Source organism: Salarias fasciatus, chromosome 10 (assembly GCF_902148845.1).
Source record: "Salarias fasciatus chromosome 10, fSalaFa1.1, whole genome shotgun sequence".
NCBI lineage: Eukaryota > Metazoa > Chordata > Actinopteri > Blenniiformes > Blenniidae > Salarias > Salarias fasciatus.
The window spans coordinates 1,480,089-1,495,250 of NC_043754.1; the positions used below are offsets into that span (position 1 = coordinate 1,480,089).

The 15,162-nt window shown below is 49.8% G+C and overlaps 1 protein-coding gene across 2 annotated transcripts in view; it reads right to left on the reverse strand.

Annotated features, from left to right (window-relative positions):
- opcml (opioid binding protein/cell adhesion molecule-like) overlaps positions 1-15,162 on the reverse strand; it is a 372,753-nt gene that overhangs the window by 63,494 nt on the left and 294,097 nt on the right. For both annotated transcript variants that reach the window (XM_030101011.1, XM_030101010.1), the window contains one exon: positions 4,678-4,803. In XM_030101011.1, coding sequence (XP_029956871.1) covers positions 4,678-4,803 — 126 coding nt within the window. The remainder of the gene's footprint in view (positions 1-4,677; positions 4,804-15,162) is intronic.

Sequence of the window (15,162 nt, forward strand, 5' to 3'; positions counted from 1 at the left end):
GAATGGACAGGCTACATATATTAAATAAAGAAGCACGGCGGCTACACGTTTACGGGCCGCCGCTCTCCGCTGATTTATGGGCGCCGTGCAGCCGGACCGCCGACGCAGCCGGGATCTCGCCATAACTCAGCTGACATTTTCCTAACAAACTCCAGGCTGGAGTCACCGAACATTTCTTATTCCATCCACATTTGCCTGAGACTCCTTCCTCCGCTCTGTTATTGCTTTTGCTGAGTGAGAGGAGAGGCGTCTTTCTGCCGCCGCCGCCAAGCATGTGTGACCGTTTCTAAAATGATTCGCTGAGGTAAGAAAAACAACCATCAAACGACGACGCCGGCTCGGTGCCAGATCTGAGGCGTTAAACTCGGGGAGGAAGGCTGCTCAGGCAAACACTCCCCGGTGAGGAGCGCTTCGTTACCGGCGGCGGCAAACATGAAGGGCGAGCGGCGAGGAGCCGCCGGGGAAACGCCGCCCGGCGGGGAGAGAGAGGGAGAAACAGAAAGACGTTAAAGATTCGGACGGCCAGGGAGGATTCCTGCAGCCGCCCAGACATCTCCTCACATCGCCTCCTTTCATTAGAGAGACGTCAAGAGAGACAAGCCATTATCGTCACACACACACACACACACACACACACACACACACAGGTGGAGGGCGGTGTATTACTGCTGGACTGTTTTCCGTCGGTTCATTTGCGTCTCAGGAGTGACTCTCTCCTCGTCCTCGTCCTCGTCGTCCACTCCGGCTGATCAGATTAAGATCTTCGAGGACTCTGACACTGCTGAAATTGCAGTCGCAGTTTTTACTCGATCTCGCCGCCGCGTTCGGCGCCGTCAGCCGTTGCATATTACAGAACAAATTGAAATACCGGCTGGACGTCTCTGGTGAAGCTCCAGACTGATTCCAAGTCTCGCCGCAAGAAAAGAACTCCTTGATACCAGGAGGTCGTTTCAGGTCCGGGCCGGACTTAGATCCACACAGCAGTCACCTCTGACCGCTTCAGTTGAAGAAATACCGGAATAAACCCACAACTGCTCTGAGATGCTGGTAGTACTGAAAGACACATCAAGCATCACAGAAGTAGTTTGAAACCTAGTAGTAGTTTGAAGACTTTTTTTTTTTTGTGTGTGTCAGAAGGTCTTTTTCAAGTGTTGGCGTCCCTCAAGGACTCATCCTGGTGCCACTTGAATTTAATATCTGCATCGTAATAGAATATCTGCATCAGAGTTTCTGAAATGAAAGGTTTCTCACATTTACAGATGACACACAGATTTACCAGGAGGCTCCGGTCCAGAAAACCCTGAAGCCGAGAGCGGGAAAACCAAACAAACAACCGAGGCACTGGCCCGATCGGGGTCTGACAACGAGACGATCGCAAGGACCTGGAGAGGAATACAGAGGAATACAGAGGAATATAGAGGAATATAGAGGAATACAGAGGAATATAGAGGAATATAGAGGAATATAGAGGAATACAGAGGAATATAGAGGAATATAGAGGAATACAGAGGAATATAGAGGAATATAGAGGAATACAGAGGAATACAGAGGAATATAGAGGAATATAGAGGACTCCAGACGATGGTGTTTTCCTGTTATTCATGACGGCTGTGCTCCACAGAGGCACTGTGAGTTAAAAACACAAAACTGGACAAAGTGTACAGCCAGTATGAAACTGGTGCCATGTGGTGTGTGTGTGTGTGTGTGTGTGTGGTGGGGAGAAATTGTTCGAGCTTGACACATTTGTTTAGTGAAACTTGTATATGATCTTTGACAGACCGAACAGAAAACTAAGAGAAGTTTCAGAACAAAAATCCAAGAGGAGGAAAAATCCAGGATGTGGCGTTCAGGAGACAGAAGCGGGATTATAGATTATATATTATAGATTAGAGATTAGAGATTACAGAATACAGATTATATATTATAGATTACATATTATACATTATAGATTACAGATTACAGATTATAGATTACAGATTACAGATTATAGAATACACATTATATATTATAGATTGCAGATTATAGAATATAGACTATATATTATAGATTATAGATTACAGATTACAGAAGACTGCACAGATTACAGGTCCATCTTGTGTCTCAGACCACATGGAGGTGCAGGGCTGAGGATGAGCAGCAGGAAATAATCTGAACTCCATGGTGTTTGATACGGTTGTAATTCAGGGGTGTCAAACACATTTTAGGTCTGGGTCATCAGGGGTCAAGGGTCAATGCCTTTTTTATGGGATGAAAATATCTATCAGTTTCTAAAAACCAAATAATTCTTACAGAAAATGACTGCAGTCTCACATAATGTGAATTTTAACCAAATCCTCAGTGAAACGCTGGAATGCCTCCTCCAGTAGCTGCTGCATTACAACCCCTGTTGATCCAGTTTGAACCGGACCAGGACCAGGACCAGGTTTAGGGTCGAGTCTGACGGAGCTGCTGCACTCCAAAAACAACAACAGACTTTCCAGGCTTCACTCCACATCAACAGGTCAAATCTCAACAGATGAACTGCGGAATAAAAACGCTGCGGTTCCAGAGGAACAAAAGAAAGTTCGTCCTAAAATGTGGATTCTTTTTCTTTGTGCTCAGATTAGAGAACCACATCCAGTGCTTGTTGTTTCCAGCAGCTTCAGGCTTCTCCACAAAAGGTCAAAGGTCACAGGCTTCCTATCATGTATGGCTAAACATCAGAGGGAAGCAGCTTTCGTTTAGTCTTTCTTTGTAGCAGAACAGCGAGATTCGCCTCTGCAGACTGTTGTTCTGCTCATCAGTGCAGGAAGCAGCTTCCATCTTTCTCCTTTGGAGCTCAAATAATTTCTCTCGGGTTCATGTGATGAGCTTCAGATATTTGTTTGGATATGAGGAGTTTGTATGAGTGTGAGGAAGAGATGAGGAACGAGCTGCAAACATACAGATTGTATATAGAGCTGACTGGTTTCCTCATAAGAAGCTCAAATTTAGAGTGTATAGAAACACTAAACTCTCAGCTCTGATCGTCTGGAATGAAGTCATGAATGTTTCTGTGGGTCACGTCGCAGACGACCAGTCGGAGTCATTGAAACACATTTTAAACTGATTCCTAATAACCACCGGCTTTATTTTATGAATCCACCAGATACTGAGAAGGGTGAGAACAAGGCTGGACATGGCAGCTTTGGTTGAAATGCAAATAAAATTGGTTTTTTTTGTTTTCTTTCCCCTCTACGGTGGTGCTTCTTCTACATCATCATATTAACTTTTGGAAGAATCCTGGATTATTTCTGGTCAAAAACGAGTTTCTGGTTGGATAAAAGTAACTTGAAGCCTCCATTTAGCTGGAATATGAATCATTCCGGGCTGAAACAGTGTGTCTGCAGCCACAGCACCTCAAGAAGAAGCGCAGTGTAGAAACATCAGAATAGAGAAAAATGGTTGTAAAATGGTTGTAAAAACGTCTTCATGAGCTGATTCACCGAGGACGGACCGGACTTGGTGTGAAAAGAGCTGACAGCTTGACCTTTGACCTCCTGGGAAGTCCCGGTCAGCAAGCGGCAACAGCAAGAAGAGAAATTTTGATTTATTTTTCAAAGTAACGTCAACATCTGGAAGAACACTGATCCAACCAACCGCTGCCAGCCGCCAGGTAACAGAGCCCAGGACACGGACCGGGTTGCCAGATCAGACTGTTTCCAGCCCAACGCAACAAAAACCAGCCCGGATCTCAATCGCTGTAGAAGCCATGTTAAAACCGTGACATTCTTATCTGCATAATAAAGAACACATCATGAGCGCAGAGCAGACAGCAGGCAGTGAAACAGCCTCACAAAGAGCAGAGCAAAAACAGTTACAACAGTAACACGAAACATGAGCAAAAAAACACGAAATCCGACTCACTGCAGGTACATTACTGATTACAAACTATGCAGGCTGCCTGGAAATAACTTTTCTCTCTCACTGGCCCACACACACACGCGCACGCTCACGCGCGCACACACACACACACACACACACACACACACACACACACACACACACAGACTAACCACTCAAATCAGTGAATGTAGTGAATTCTAGCCAATCGGAGGCAGAGGAGGCTCTTGGCGTTATCATACGGCTCATGAATCACGCTGATCAGCTTCAGGGGTTTGGAAACGGGTGGAACGAATTCCTGAGAACGAGCCACATCTGGTGAAAACCAGCCCAAATGTTATCAACCCGCCCAACCTGGCAACCCTGGACCCAGATGAAAACAGCAACAGGCTGAGGAGCCGGAACCAGAACCAGGTCCTCCAGAACCCACTGAGGAGGAACCAGAACCAGAAGCAGCTCCTCCAGAACCCACTGAGGAGGAACCAGAACCAGAACCAGAACCTCCAGAACCCACTGAGGAGGAACCAGAACCAGAACCAGAACCTCCAGAACCCACTGAGGAGGAAGCAGAACCAGCTCCTCCAGGACCCACAGCCGCTAACGCTGCAGCTCCAGCAGGCTGCTAGCTTTAGCTTTAGCTTTAGCTTCAGCTAGCAGCAGCGCTACAGAGCTAAATGCTAAGCTGTGGAGCGACAAGATTCAGAGACTCAAAGCTGGAGAGACTCCCAGAGCTGCCAGCAGGGGGCGCTCCTGCAGACACCATAAGACGGTCCCAAAACGCCCAGAGCGGCAGAGGAAGCGAGTCGCCGGCCTCACCTCGTGGCGAGTGGTGCTTCCACATGACGCTGGGCTCGGGCCGGCCCACCGCCAGACACATGAGGTTGACGCTGCTGCCCTCGTTCACCGTCACGTCGGCCGAGATGTTGGTGATCCGGGCGGGAACTGCAGAGGAGGAGAGAAGAAGAAAACTCTGATTGATGCTTTTAGTCTGATTAGCGACAGAAGAGCAGAGAGCCGGCGCTGCACGCCGCCGGACGGCTGGTGGGGATAAAGATGGCCCCCGAGGCTGGACGGCGCTCAGTTAGCATGAAATCAGCTGACAAAGCCGAGGATTCTGGGGCCGCGACGACGTCACCGCCATCGATTCTCTCCGTCATGTATCTTCACCACCCTGCTCATTAGACAAGCATCAGGCTGTGTGTGTGTGTGTGTGTGTGTGTGTGTGTGTGTGTGTGTGGTGAGAGGGGTCAGCAGCCCCCCCCCGCCTCTCATTTACCGCTGTAATATTGACGTGAAGCTGCGGAGCGGCGGTTTGGCCTCCGGCGGCTCAGAGGGTCACATGTTTCCGGTTTTATTAACGTTTCATTATTTTTAACGGAGCGTCCGTCTGTTTCCCAGCGACAGATCAGGCCGCCGCCGGCCGCCGTGTCAAAGGTCACGCTGAATGCCAACAGCCCGGCGCCAACACACGCAAACTTCCACAACAAGCACAGTGTTGCCATGGAAACCGAGCGCTCCCCTGGAGCTCCTGGAGCTCCTGGAGCTCAGTTTTAAGATTATATGAGAAGCGTTTTGGAAACACGTTGCTTCGTCGCCTCCTGGTCCTTCTGTCTGGACACGGTGACTGTTTGTGAAGACCCGGTGTGAAATCTGTGTTTCATGTTCTGATCTACACGTCTGCAGTGAATGATCATTAAATCATCTGTCACTGCTGATAAACGGACATTAAGGGTTTTTTCTGATGGCCCAGTGTGAGTCTAACTTCATTCACTCAGTGAGCTCCTGAGCTTTTTTTAACACTGAAACCAGTTTGAGTCGTCAGGATGTAGAATCAATCCCAGAATCCCGTTCAGACACCCCGGCCTTCACAGGACCGTACAGTCAGTCCCGCCGGGTTCTGACTCACTCAGGACAGACTTTTATTTTGAAATCTTGCACACCGTCAGATCACATCAGAGTGGAGGCTGGATCTGAACCGGACGTCTCCAGAGTGGTCGACCAAATCTACAGTGGATAACCAAACATCCAGCGCTTCCCTTCCCAGAGTCCTGCGCTTCAAACGACCTCCAGCTGCTCCCCTCCACCTCTCACTCCTCAGAGAAACTCCTCCTCCTTATCTGGGAATCTGGGAGAGTTCAGTAAAAGCTGCGACTGTCCAGAAAGAAAACTCTTCAGGTCCAACCAGAGCCCCACTGAACGACCTTTCACCTCTCACCAGAGCAGCAGGATCTCTGCTCGTTTTGGTTACAGACACAGTGACGTAGTGAGTGGATCACCGGCCAGTTTTCACTGAGAAAGAGAACAACCTTCAGAACAAGAGTCCCTGGATGAACCCAACATGATTCACAGTCAGAAACCTGGGAAGTAATTTATCAAGAAAACATATTGATGAAAATCACAAATAAACGATGAAAACTGTCCAATCAAATACAGCAGGAGAGGAAAACATGATGATGGAAACTGGATCTCAAGGGTTGAATAACTGCATGTAAAAAGAAAAATACATATATACATATAAATAAATACATATATATACACATTTGTCGATGATGGAAGTATTTAGGAATTTGTGAATATTGACAGGAACCTTTGGACTTAATCGATTTTGATTTGAAAATAAATTATGCTTTGTTGAAAATCAGAAAAGAAAAAACTGGTAATTTTTGTAAAATGTAAAATAAATAAGTTGACTGTAGAGATAGAGGGTGTGGTTATAGAATTAAAATAATGTTTCAGGACAACTTGAATCCTCAAAACGAGCTGAAGACAAAATATCTAGAAGCATCTGAACCGAGCTGAAGACTCTGGAGCAGAAATCTCTTCAAGTTCTGTAAAACTCACTGATTCGACCTCATCGAATGTACTGACTGAAGGATGAGGACCGAGAATGAAGAACTGGACACAATCACCTGACCAGCAGACCGCCGCACCGCCGCACCACCGCACCGCCAGACCACCAGACTACCAGACCGCCAGACTACCAGACCGCCAGACTACCAGACCACCACACCGCCAGACCACCGCACTGCACCACCAGACCGCCAGACCACCAGACTACCAGACCACCACACCGCCAGACTGCCAGACCACCGCACTGCACCACCAGACCGCCAGACCACCAGACCGCCAGACTACCAGACCACCGCACTGCACCACCAGACCGCCAGACCACCAGACTACCAGACCACCACACCGCCAGACTGCCAGACCACCGCACTGCACCACCAGACCACCAGACCGCCAGACCACCAGACTACCAGACCACCACACCGCCAGACTGCCAGACCACCGCACTGCACCACCAGACCACCAGACCGCCAGACCACCAGACCGCCAGACCACCAAACCGCCAGGCTGCCAGACCACCAAACCGCCAGACCACCACACCGCCAGACCACCGCACTGCACCACCAGACCGCCAGACCACCAAACCACCAGACTACCAGACCACCACACCGCCAGACCACCACAGACCACCACACCGCCAGACTGCCAGACCACCACACCGCCAGACCACCACACCGTCAGACCACCGCACCGCCAGACCACCAGACCACCACACCGTCAGACCACCGCACCGCCAGACCACCAGACCGCCAGACTGCCAGACCACCAGACCGCCACACTGCCAGACCACCGCACCACCAGACCCCCAGACCTCCAGACCGCCAGACCACCTCCCCTCCTGCCAGCAGCAGCTCCAGAACACACTCCTCCATCACTGGGAGCTGCTGAGGCCTCCTTCACAGCTCACCAGCAGCACCAGGTCTGCCTTCTCGTCTTAATGGCCGCCTGTGAGCCCGGATCAAACACACACCCAGGAGCAAGGCGCTGTGTACGCCGACGGTACGACGCTCGGCTGCTGTTGAGCTGCTGTGAGATAATCAGTGGTGAATACATGTTTGTCAAGATTCATGTGAGCCGAGCAGCTTGACTGATGATTCTGCCTTCAACCCAGATCTAACACACACACACACACACACACACACACACACACACACACACACACACACACACACACTGTACAGCTTTCATGCCAGATAACATGTATGTTATTCATCTTTATACGAGCTCTGAATGTGGTGAACGGCTGAGCTCCCAGCCGCTCCCTCACACTGTCATTCTGATCATTTGACTCTTCGATTCTTCGTTCAGGTTCCATGTTTGAGAAGATCTGAGGACCAGAAACAGGAGGTCCAGTTCTTTATTCGGCTGGGATCAACAGTCAAACCGTTTCTTCTGCCGAAGCTTTGTGCTGAGTGGATCCTGCGGAAGCTTCCTGGTCGGTTCAGATTCCTTCCTCCTCGTATTAGAGGAGCTGCAGCTGGAAAACGTTCCTGAAACACGGCGAGAAGAGCAACAGCACCACAGTCTCCATCACCGATGCTAATGCTAATGCTAAGCTAGTAAACAGATTCGAGCCGGGAAAAGAGGTTTTGGTGCTTTATCCTCCAGGAAGACGTCGTATCGCTGCTGCTCAAGCTCCAGCCTCATCGTTTCACCGTTACCTTGGTAACCGACTGAAACAACCCAGAGAACAACAGAAGAGTCCCCGGTTAGCATGTGTCTCTCTGGAGGGAACGCCCAGATGAGGGATTCCAGGGAGTTGGTAGTTGAAATTAAGACTCCGTGACCACGGAGACCAGCGTCGAGCCGTGACCCCGTCGCCATGGAGACCGGCGTGGAGCCGAGACCCCATCGCCATGGAGAGACCCTTCTGTAAACTATAAGTGCATCTTTTCACCGACCCTTCACCTGCTCAGCTGCTGCTGCTCCTCCCGTCTTTCCCACACGGTGGCGCTGGAGACGAACTGGACGGATGCTCGACTTTTCCAAACATGTTGTTTTTAGTGCGAAGTGCAAATCTGAGTCAGTAAAGACGATCATCATGAGATTTGTTGCCAGATTTTGACGACTTTGTCTATTTTGATTGTCGTCTGTTTTTAAATCCCGACAGACTGATCTGTTCTGTAGAGTTCTGGATTCTGTGATCAGCTCTAAGAGTCCAGCGTCAGACTGACTGAGGAGATCAACCCTTTATTTTTTAACAAGTATGAACTGAAATGAATCGTGACCGTTTCCCTGAGCAGAAGACATTTTCTGTGAAAAGTCCCACGTTTCTAAAGAACAGATTTTTTTTTTCCCCCGGGATTAGCACGGCGCTTTATTAAATCTATGGTTGAAATGATTTTGACACCATCTATTTTACGGCGTTTCTGGGATGCGGTTGTAAAATCTGAGTCACCGTGTTGGATTTAGCTTACTCACATATGATCTGGGAGTCGAAGCCACGGAAACAAAGCTTCACGTTTAAGCTCATATACACGGTGTGTGTAAAACTGGCGAATGGGCATGGGTGTGAAAATCTGGCCTTTGAAGCAGCGATAGGAACGCAGAGGCTGAGCGCTTTGGCTCCACTGCAGGGTGGAAATCAGCGAGCGGAGGACGCGGACCCGAGGCCAGGCTTTGCAGAGACAATGCTCTCCATGTGGGAGTCGGCGCTCCGCTCGCACTCGCTAAACGCCTTATTTGTGGAGCGTCTTGGCGAGTCTCCATCTCGCCGTTGAGTTTTTGGAGAAGCGTTTGTCGCCACATGTTGCGCCTGCCGCGGTTCTCAGTCGCTCCGTGTCGTCAGCATGTCTTCACCAGGCGGGCCTCGCATCCGGACGACCCCCGTCGACAGGAACCAGCCTTCTGAGGGAGTTTCATCACATTCTGAGAGCAACGCTCTCAACTGAAAAGGGAATTGCTCGTGGGACCGCGGCCAGCGCCGCAGGACTTCACGCCAAAACACAGAGAAATCACACGTCGAGAAGCAGCGGCGGAAACGTAGCACTGCTGATCTGCTTCCAGAGGGAAAACCAGAACCGGGACCAGCACGACCAGCAGGTGACGGCGCTGCGATGCAACAATCAGAAATAGGAACGGCAATGTAACAAACATCAACCGTCAGTCAGACGAGTCTGTTGTCTGAAGAACTGCTGTTCCTGGAGAACCGTACTGTCCAACATGAAAGTTTATAAAGACACAAAGGATCCGAACTCAGATCCCCGACTCCACTGGACGCTGGTCCACTGGTCCCCTCACACCGAACAGGATGTCTCCACATTTTAATGCTCCGAAACAGATGACCTTGTTTCTGACACTGATTTGTCAGTTTTTTTACTGAGAGCAGTGCTGGTTATATAGACTGCAAAATAAATAAATAAATAAATAAATAAATAAATAAATAAATAAAAATAATATACCTGAATTTTACTGTTTATTTTACTTTTTTCTGGATTTTCAAAACGCCAATTAATTCACAAAAATAAACCGTGATTTTACATGTCAAAAGTAATATAACAAGAAATCCATGTAACTGTGAAGAAAATCCAATATTTCTGTTCTTTCACAAAGAAAGCCAATTAGAAAAACGGATATTTATTGTTAAAATATGTTGACAAGTGTATTGTAATTTCACAATTATGTTTCTGCTATGTAAAGGAGTAAACTGTAAAACTCAATGACTAAAAAAAAGAAGGAAAAATCACGTAAAATTACATACAAATTAATAGTAAAATATATTGTAATTTCACAAATATATTTCAGTTATTTAAGGAAATAAACTGTAAAATTAAACTTTACAACTCTGGAAAAAAAAAAGAGGGAAAATCACCGAAAGTTGCCCCTAGTTGTTTTGTTTCTTATGTTTCTTGGAAGACGAATCACATCCAATAATTTCATTGTTTTCTAACGTTAAATGTTTGTAATCAAACGTTAAACAACCTTAAATTAAACAAAACCTTGTTAAAATTACAAACTGCATTTTAACTACGGAAATAAACTGTTTTTTATGAGAAAGTAATTTTCTGTTATTTTACGGTATTTTTTTGGCGCTCCAGCTGCCAGGAAATTACAGGGGTTTTTTTTATCTTTTTTTTTTTCAGTATAACCTCGCTCACACTCTTGGGGGTGAAGCAGTGATGCAGTAAAGGAGTGAAGCAGAGAAGGAGTGAAGGGGTGAGGCAGTGGGTCTCTGACCGAGCTCTCCAGTCCAGTCCGGGGTTTTTACCAGACTGCAGTCGTCGTTCGTTAAAGGTGCATTAAGGAGTTTGCACGTTTTATGCGAAACAGCGCCCCCTGCAGGCCTTGGGCATAATGCAGCTTAGTGAAAAACTCGTGCCTGTGGCTCTCGTGCACCGAAGAGAGGAACTCCTTCCTCGCTCAAGTAAAATGTCAGTGTCTTCTCCCTGGTGGAGTCTGTGTGGAGCTGTGGCAGTGCTAGAAGACAGTCTGTTCTTACTTTCTGGAAGCTCCTGCTCAGTTGTTGCTCACTAAGCATCTGGCGGAGTAATGGCGGACAAAACGAAACCTAACTAAATCAGACCAGCCGGAGTGTGCATTACGTCATTCCTTTCAAATTCTCCCCAAAAAAATGCTGGTGCCGGACCGGCACTGCAACTTTCAAGTGACAATTTAGCGCTGTTAGAGGTAATGAATGTGTCAGGGCGCATTGTACACATCATTAAAAATGTGTAACATATTTATGGTGGAAAATAAGTATTTTTAAGGTTGAAAAACTCCTTAATGCACCTTTAAGACTCTCTTCTCTTCCATCATTTCCATAAAGACTCATGCTGTCATTTCGTCCTGTCACACGGTCAACAGGACTTTCAGAGAAGAATCAGCCGTCGAGACCAAAAAGGCTGAAGTCTGCTGATTCTAACATTCAGCTCAGCGAATCATTCAGACTGAAACAGTCTGAGTTCCAGTCCAGGCCAGGCTTCTCCTTGAAAAACAGATTAACTGAACGGACTTCTGGGTAACGGAAGAGTTGAATTTAAACATAAATCAACAAATTTAAGGCTTTTATACCTAATAATCTAACAGCATTTATTTTATTATAAAGTTCACTTTAACATCCATTATTCTCAACATGGCCTTCATGCTGTAAAGCTAACTCTCCTCCAGACTCGTCTCTGTTCTCAGTCCGTCTATCGAGCCGTCGGCAGAAACAAACCGTCGTCCTCGTCCCACAGCTCCCTGTTTCCGGGATAAACATCACATGGAGCGAAACCTGGGCGGTTCTGGGCCTGAACCCATCAAAGCTTCAAACATTCACCAGATCCAGAGCAGACGCTAGCTCCTGCGTCACGCCGAATCACGACGTGACGGAACATGAAAGCGGCGAGCTGTGCGACCCGCCGCCCTCCCTGAACAGACGACGCTGCCGACAGAGATCTGGGCTCCTCCACTCTTCCTGTCAGCCGTTATTGTTAATTCAGAGGCACAGCCCCGATCCGCGGGGGGAACGAGGAGGAGATCCGAGCCCTGCAGCCGGACAGGGGGGGGGGGTATAAACTAGGTTAGTTTTCCCACCGGCTGCTGAGACGCACTCGCTGTGACACCTGATTTCAAACCGCCAGGCGTCCCCGGTTCAAAGGAGCCGTCGAGTCTTCTGCTCCAGGATCTGGTCCAAAGTAACGAAGCCAGACCAGAAATACACCACCCTGTGATCAGCGTTTCCTCGTATTTACACGTCCAGACTCTCAGCCGTTCGTTGTTTTATTGACGAGCCGACGGCCGACTAGCGGCGGCTCCGGCCTGGCACTTCTCCAGACGCAGCCTCGCTGCAGCCCTGCTTCTGTGCAACATTAGCGAGCAGCAAAGTGGAAAACGCTGATTTCTTTCCTACCAGTTTGGAATCTGATAACGTCTCAGTTGCGGCTAGCGCCCGGTCCAGAGGACAAATGCTAAGCTAGCTTCTCTGATGGCATTCAGAACATGTGAAGTCTGCATCCTTTAGCGCTGGTTCTGCCTCCGTGTCCTTCTCGTCTCCAGATTCGTGGTCCAGTGTTGGAATGATGCCGGTTTCTTCCCCGCCGGCGAGTCGCAGCCCTACGGTGTTTCCATGCAGGCAGCAGGAGCCCAGAACAGGACCTGAGGTCCATGAGGTTCATGTGTTCACACACACTGGAGAGCAGGAACTCAGAGGAAACAGGCTGAACCTGGAGGGCTTTCAGAAAAACTTTTCTCTCTCAAGAAATAAAGGATCTAAAGATTCCTACATTTGAAATGCTGAGGCTGAAAACAGGCATCTTGTTTCTGGAGCAGCTAATTGTTCCATCTGAGTTTGACTAGATCTGAAAAGGTTTCCAAAGTTTGTGTTTGTGTCTGTTCAGAGAATAACTGAATAACAACCAGATATGCTTTTATTGTGGAGGATCTAATGATCGGGCTCCTACAGCGTTGGCTTTCAGACTTCAGTTCGGGTGTTTCTGTCTCCGTTCATCACTGATCGCTCCAGCTCTGACTTTGTGACCGGTGTTTTTGCTGTTTTTAGTCCGATGTGTTCGAGTGTGTTTTCACTCATCGCCTTAATGACGACACTTCAATGAAAAACACTTAACCTTTGGATCTTTAACGCTTTAAAGCAGCAACTTAAAGCTGGAATCAGCAGCAACCAGCTGTGCAGGTGAAGTGCGTTTCTGCTCTGAGAGGACGGAGGATCTGCTGCTCTGCTCCTCGGTTTTTCACTCTGTTCTGGAACCTCATGCAGTAAAACCCAACAGCCATGTTTCCTCTTCCAGCTGTGAACTGGAATCTGGAAATTCCAAGGTGCCTGAATGCAGCACTGAGAGCCGGGTAGATCCCGCATCACCACAGATTCAGACCATTTTCATCCAACTCATTTTGTCACCAGACCAGAGCAGAACAGATGTGATGATCCCCGGATGGGGTTTATAGAACCTGAGAGCCACAAAACTGGGGTCTGCAGCCCCAAACCGGGTCCAGCTCCAGAACACTGAGCCGGGAGCCGGTCTCCCTCTGGCTCCCTGGCCTCCATCTTATGAGAAGAACTGGTTTGACAGGATGTGGAAACATCGTCTGGATTCCTGCTCCACGCCGTGGACCCTCTGCTGGACTCTCAGCTGGACCCTCCTCTGGACCCTCTGCTGGACCCTCCTCTGGACCCTTCTGCTGGACCCTTCTGCTGGACTCTCCTCTGGACCCTCCTCTGGAGCCTCTGCTGGACCCTCCTCTGGACCCTCCTCTGGACCCTCCTCTGGACCCTCCTCTGGACCCTCTGCTGGACCCTCCTCTGGACTCTCCTCTGGACCCTCCTCTGGACCCTCCTCTGGACCCTCTGCTGGACCCTCCTCTGGATTCTCCTCTGGACCCTCTGCTGGACCCTCCTCTGGACTCTCCTCTGGACCCTCCTCTGGACCCTCCTCTGGACCCTCTGCTGGACCCTCCTCTGGACTCTCCTCTGGACCCTCCTCTGGACCCTCCTCTGGACCCTCTGCTGGACCCTTCTCTGGACTCTCCTCTGGACTCTCCTCTGGACCCTCTGCTGGACCCTCCTCTGGACCCTCCTCTGGACCCTTCTGCTGGACTCTCCTCTGGACCCTCCTCTGGAGCCTCTGCTGGACCCTCTGCTGGACCCTCCTCTGGACCCTCCTCTGGACCCTCTGCTGGACCCTTCTCTGGACTCTCCTCTGGACTCTCCTCTGGACCCTCTGCTGGACCCTCCTCTGGACCCTCTGCTGGACCCTTCTGCTGGACTCTCCTCTGGACCCTCCTCTGGACCCTCTGCTGGACCCTCTGCTGGACCCTCCTCTGGATTCTCCTCTGGACCCTCCTCTGGACCCTCCTCTGGACCCTCTGCTGGACCCTCCTCTGGACTCTCCTCTGGACCCTCCTCTGGACCCTCTGCTGGACCCTCCTCTGGACTCTCCTCTGGACCCTCCTCTGGACCCTCTGCTGGACCCTCCTCTGGACCCTCTGCTGGACCCTTCTGCTGGACTCTCCTCTGGACCCTCCTCTGGACCCTCTGCTGGACCCTTCTGCTGGACCCTCCTCTGGACCCTCCTCTGGACCCTCTGCTGGACCCTCCTCTGGACTCTCCTCTGGACCCTCCTCTGGACCCTCTGCTGGACCCTCCTCTGGACCCTCTGCTGGACCCTTCTGCTGGACTCTCCTCTGGACCCTCCTCTGGAGCCTCTGCTGGACCCTCTGCTGGACCCTCCTCTGGACCCTCTGCTGGACCCTCTGCTGGACCCTCCTCTGGATTCTCCTCTGGACCCTCCTCTGGACCCTCCTCTGGACCCTCTGCTGGACCCTCCTCTGGATTCTCCTCTGGACCCTCTGCTGGACCCTCCTCTGGACTCTCCTCTGGACCCTCCTCTGGACCCTCCTCTGGACCCTCTGCTGGACCCTCTGCTGGACCCTCCTCTGGACCCTCCTCTGGACCCTCCTCTGGACCCTCCTCTGGACCCTCTGCTGGACCCTCTGCTGGACCCTCCTCTGGACTCTCCT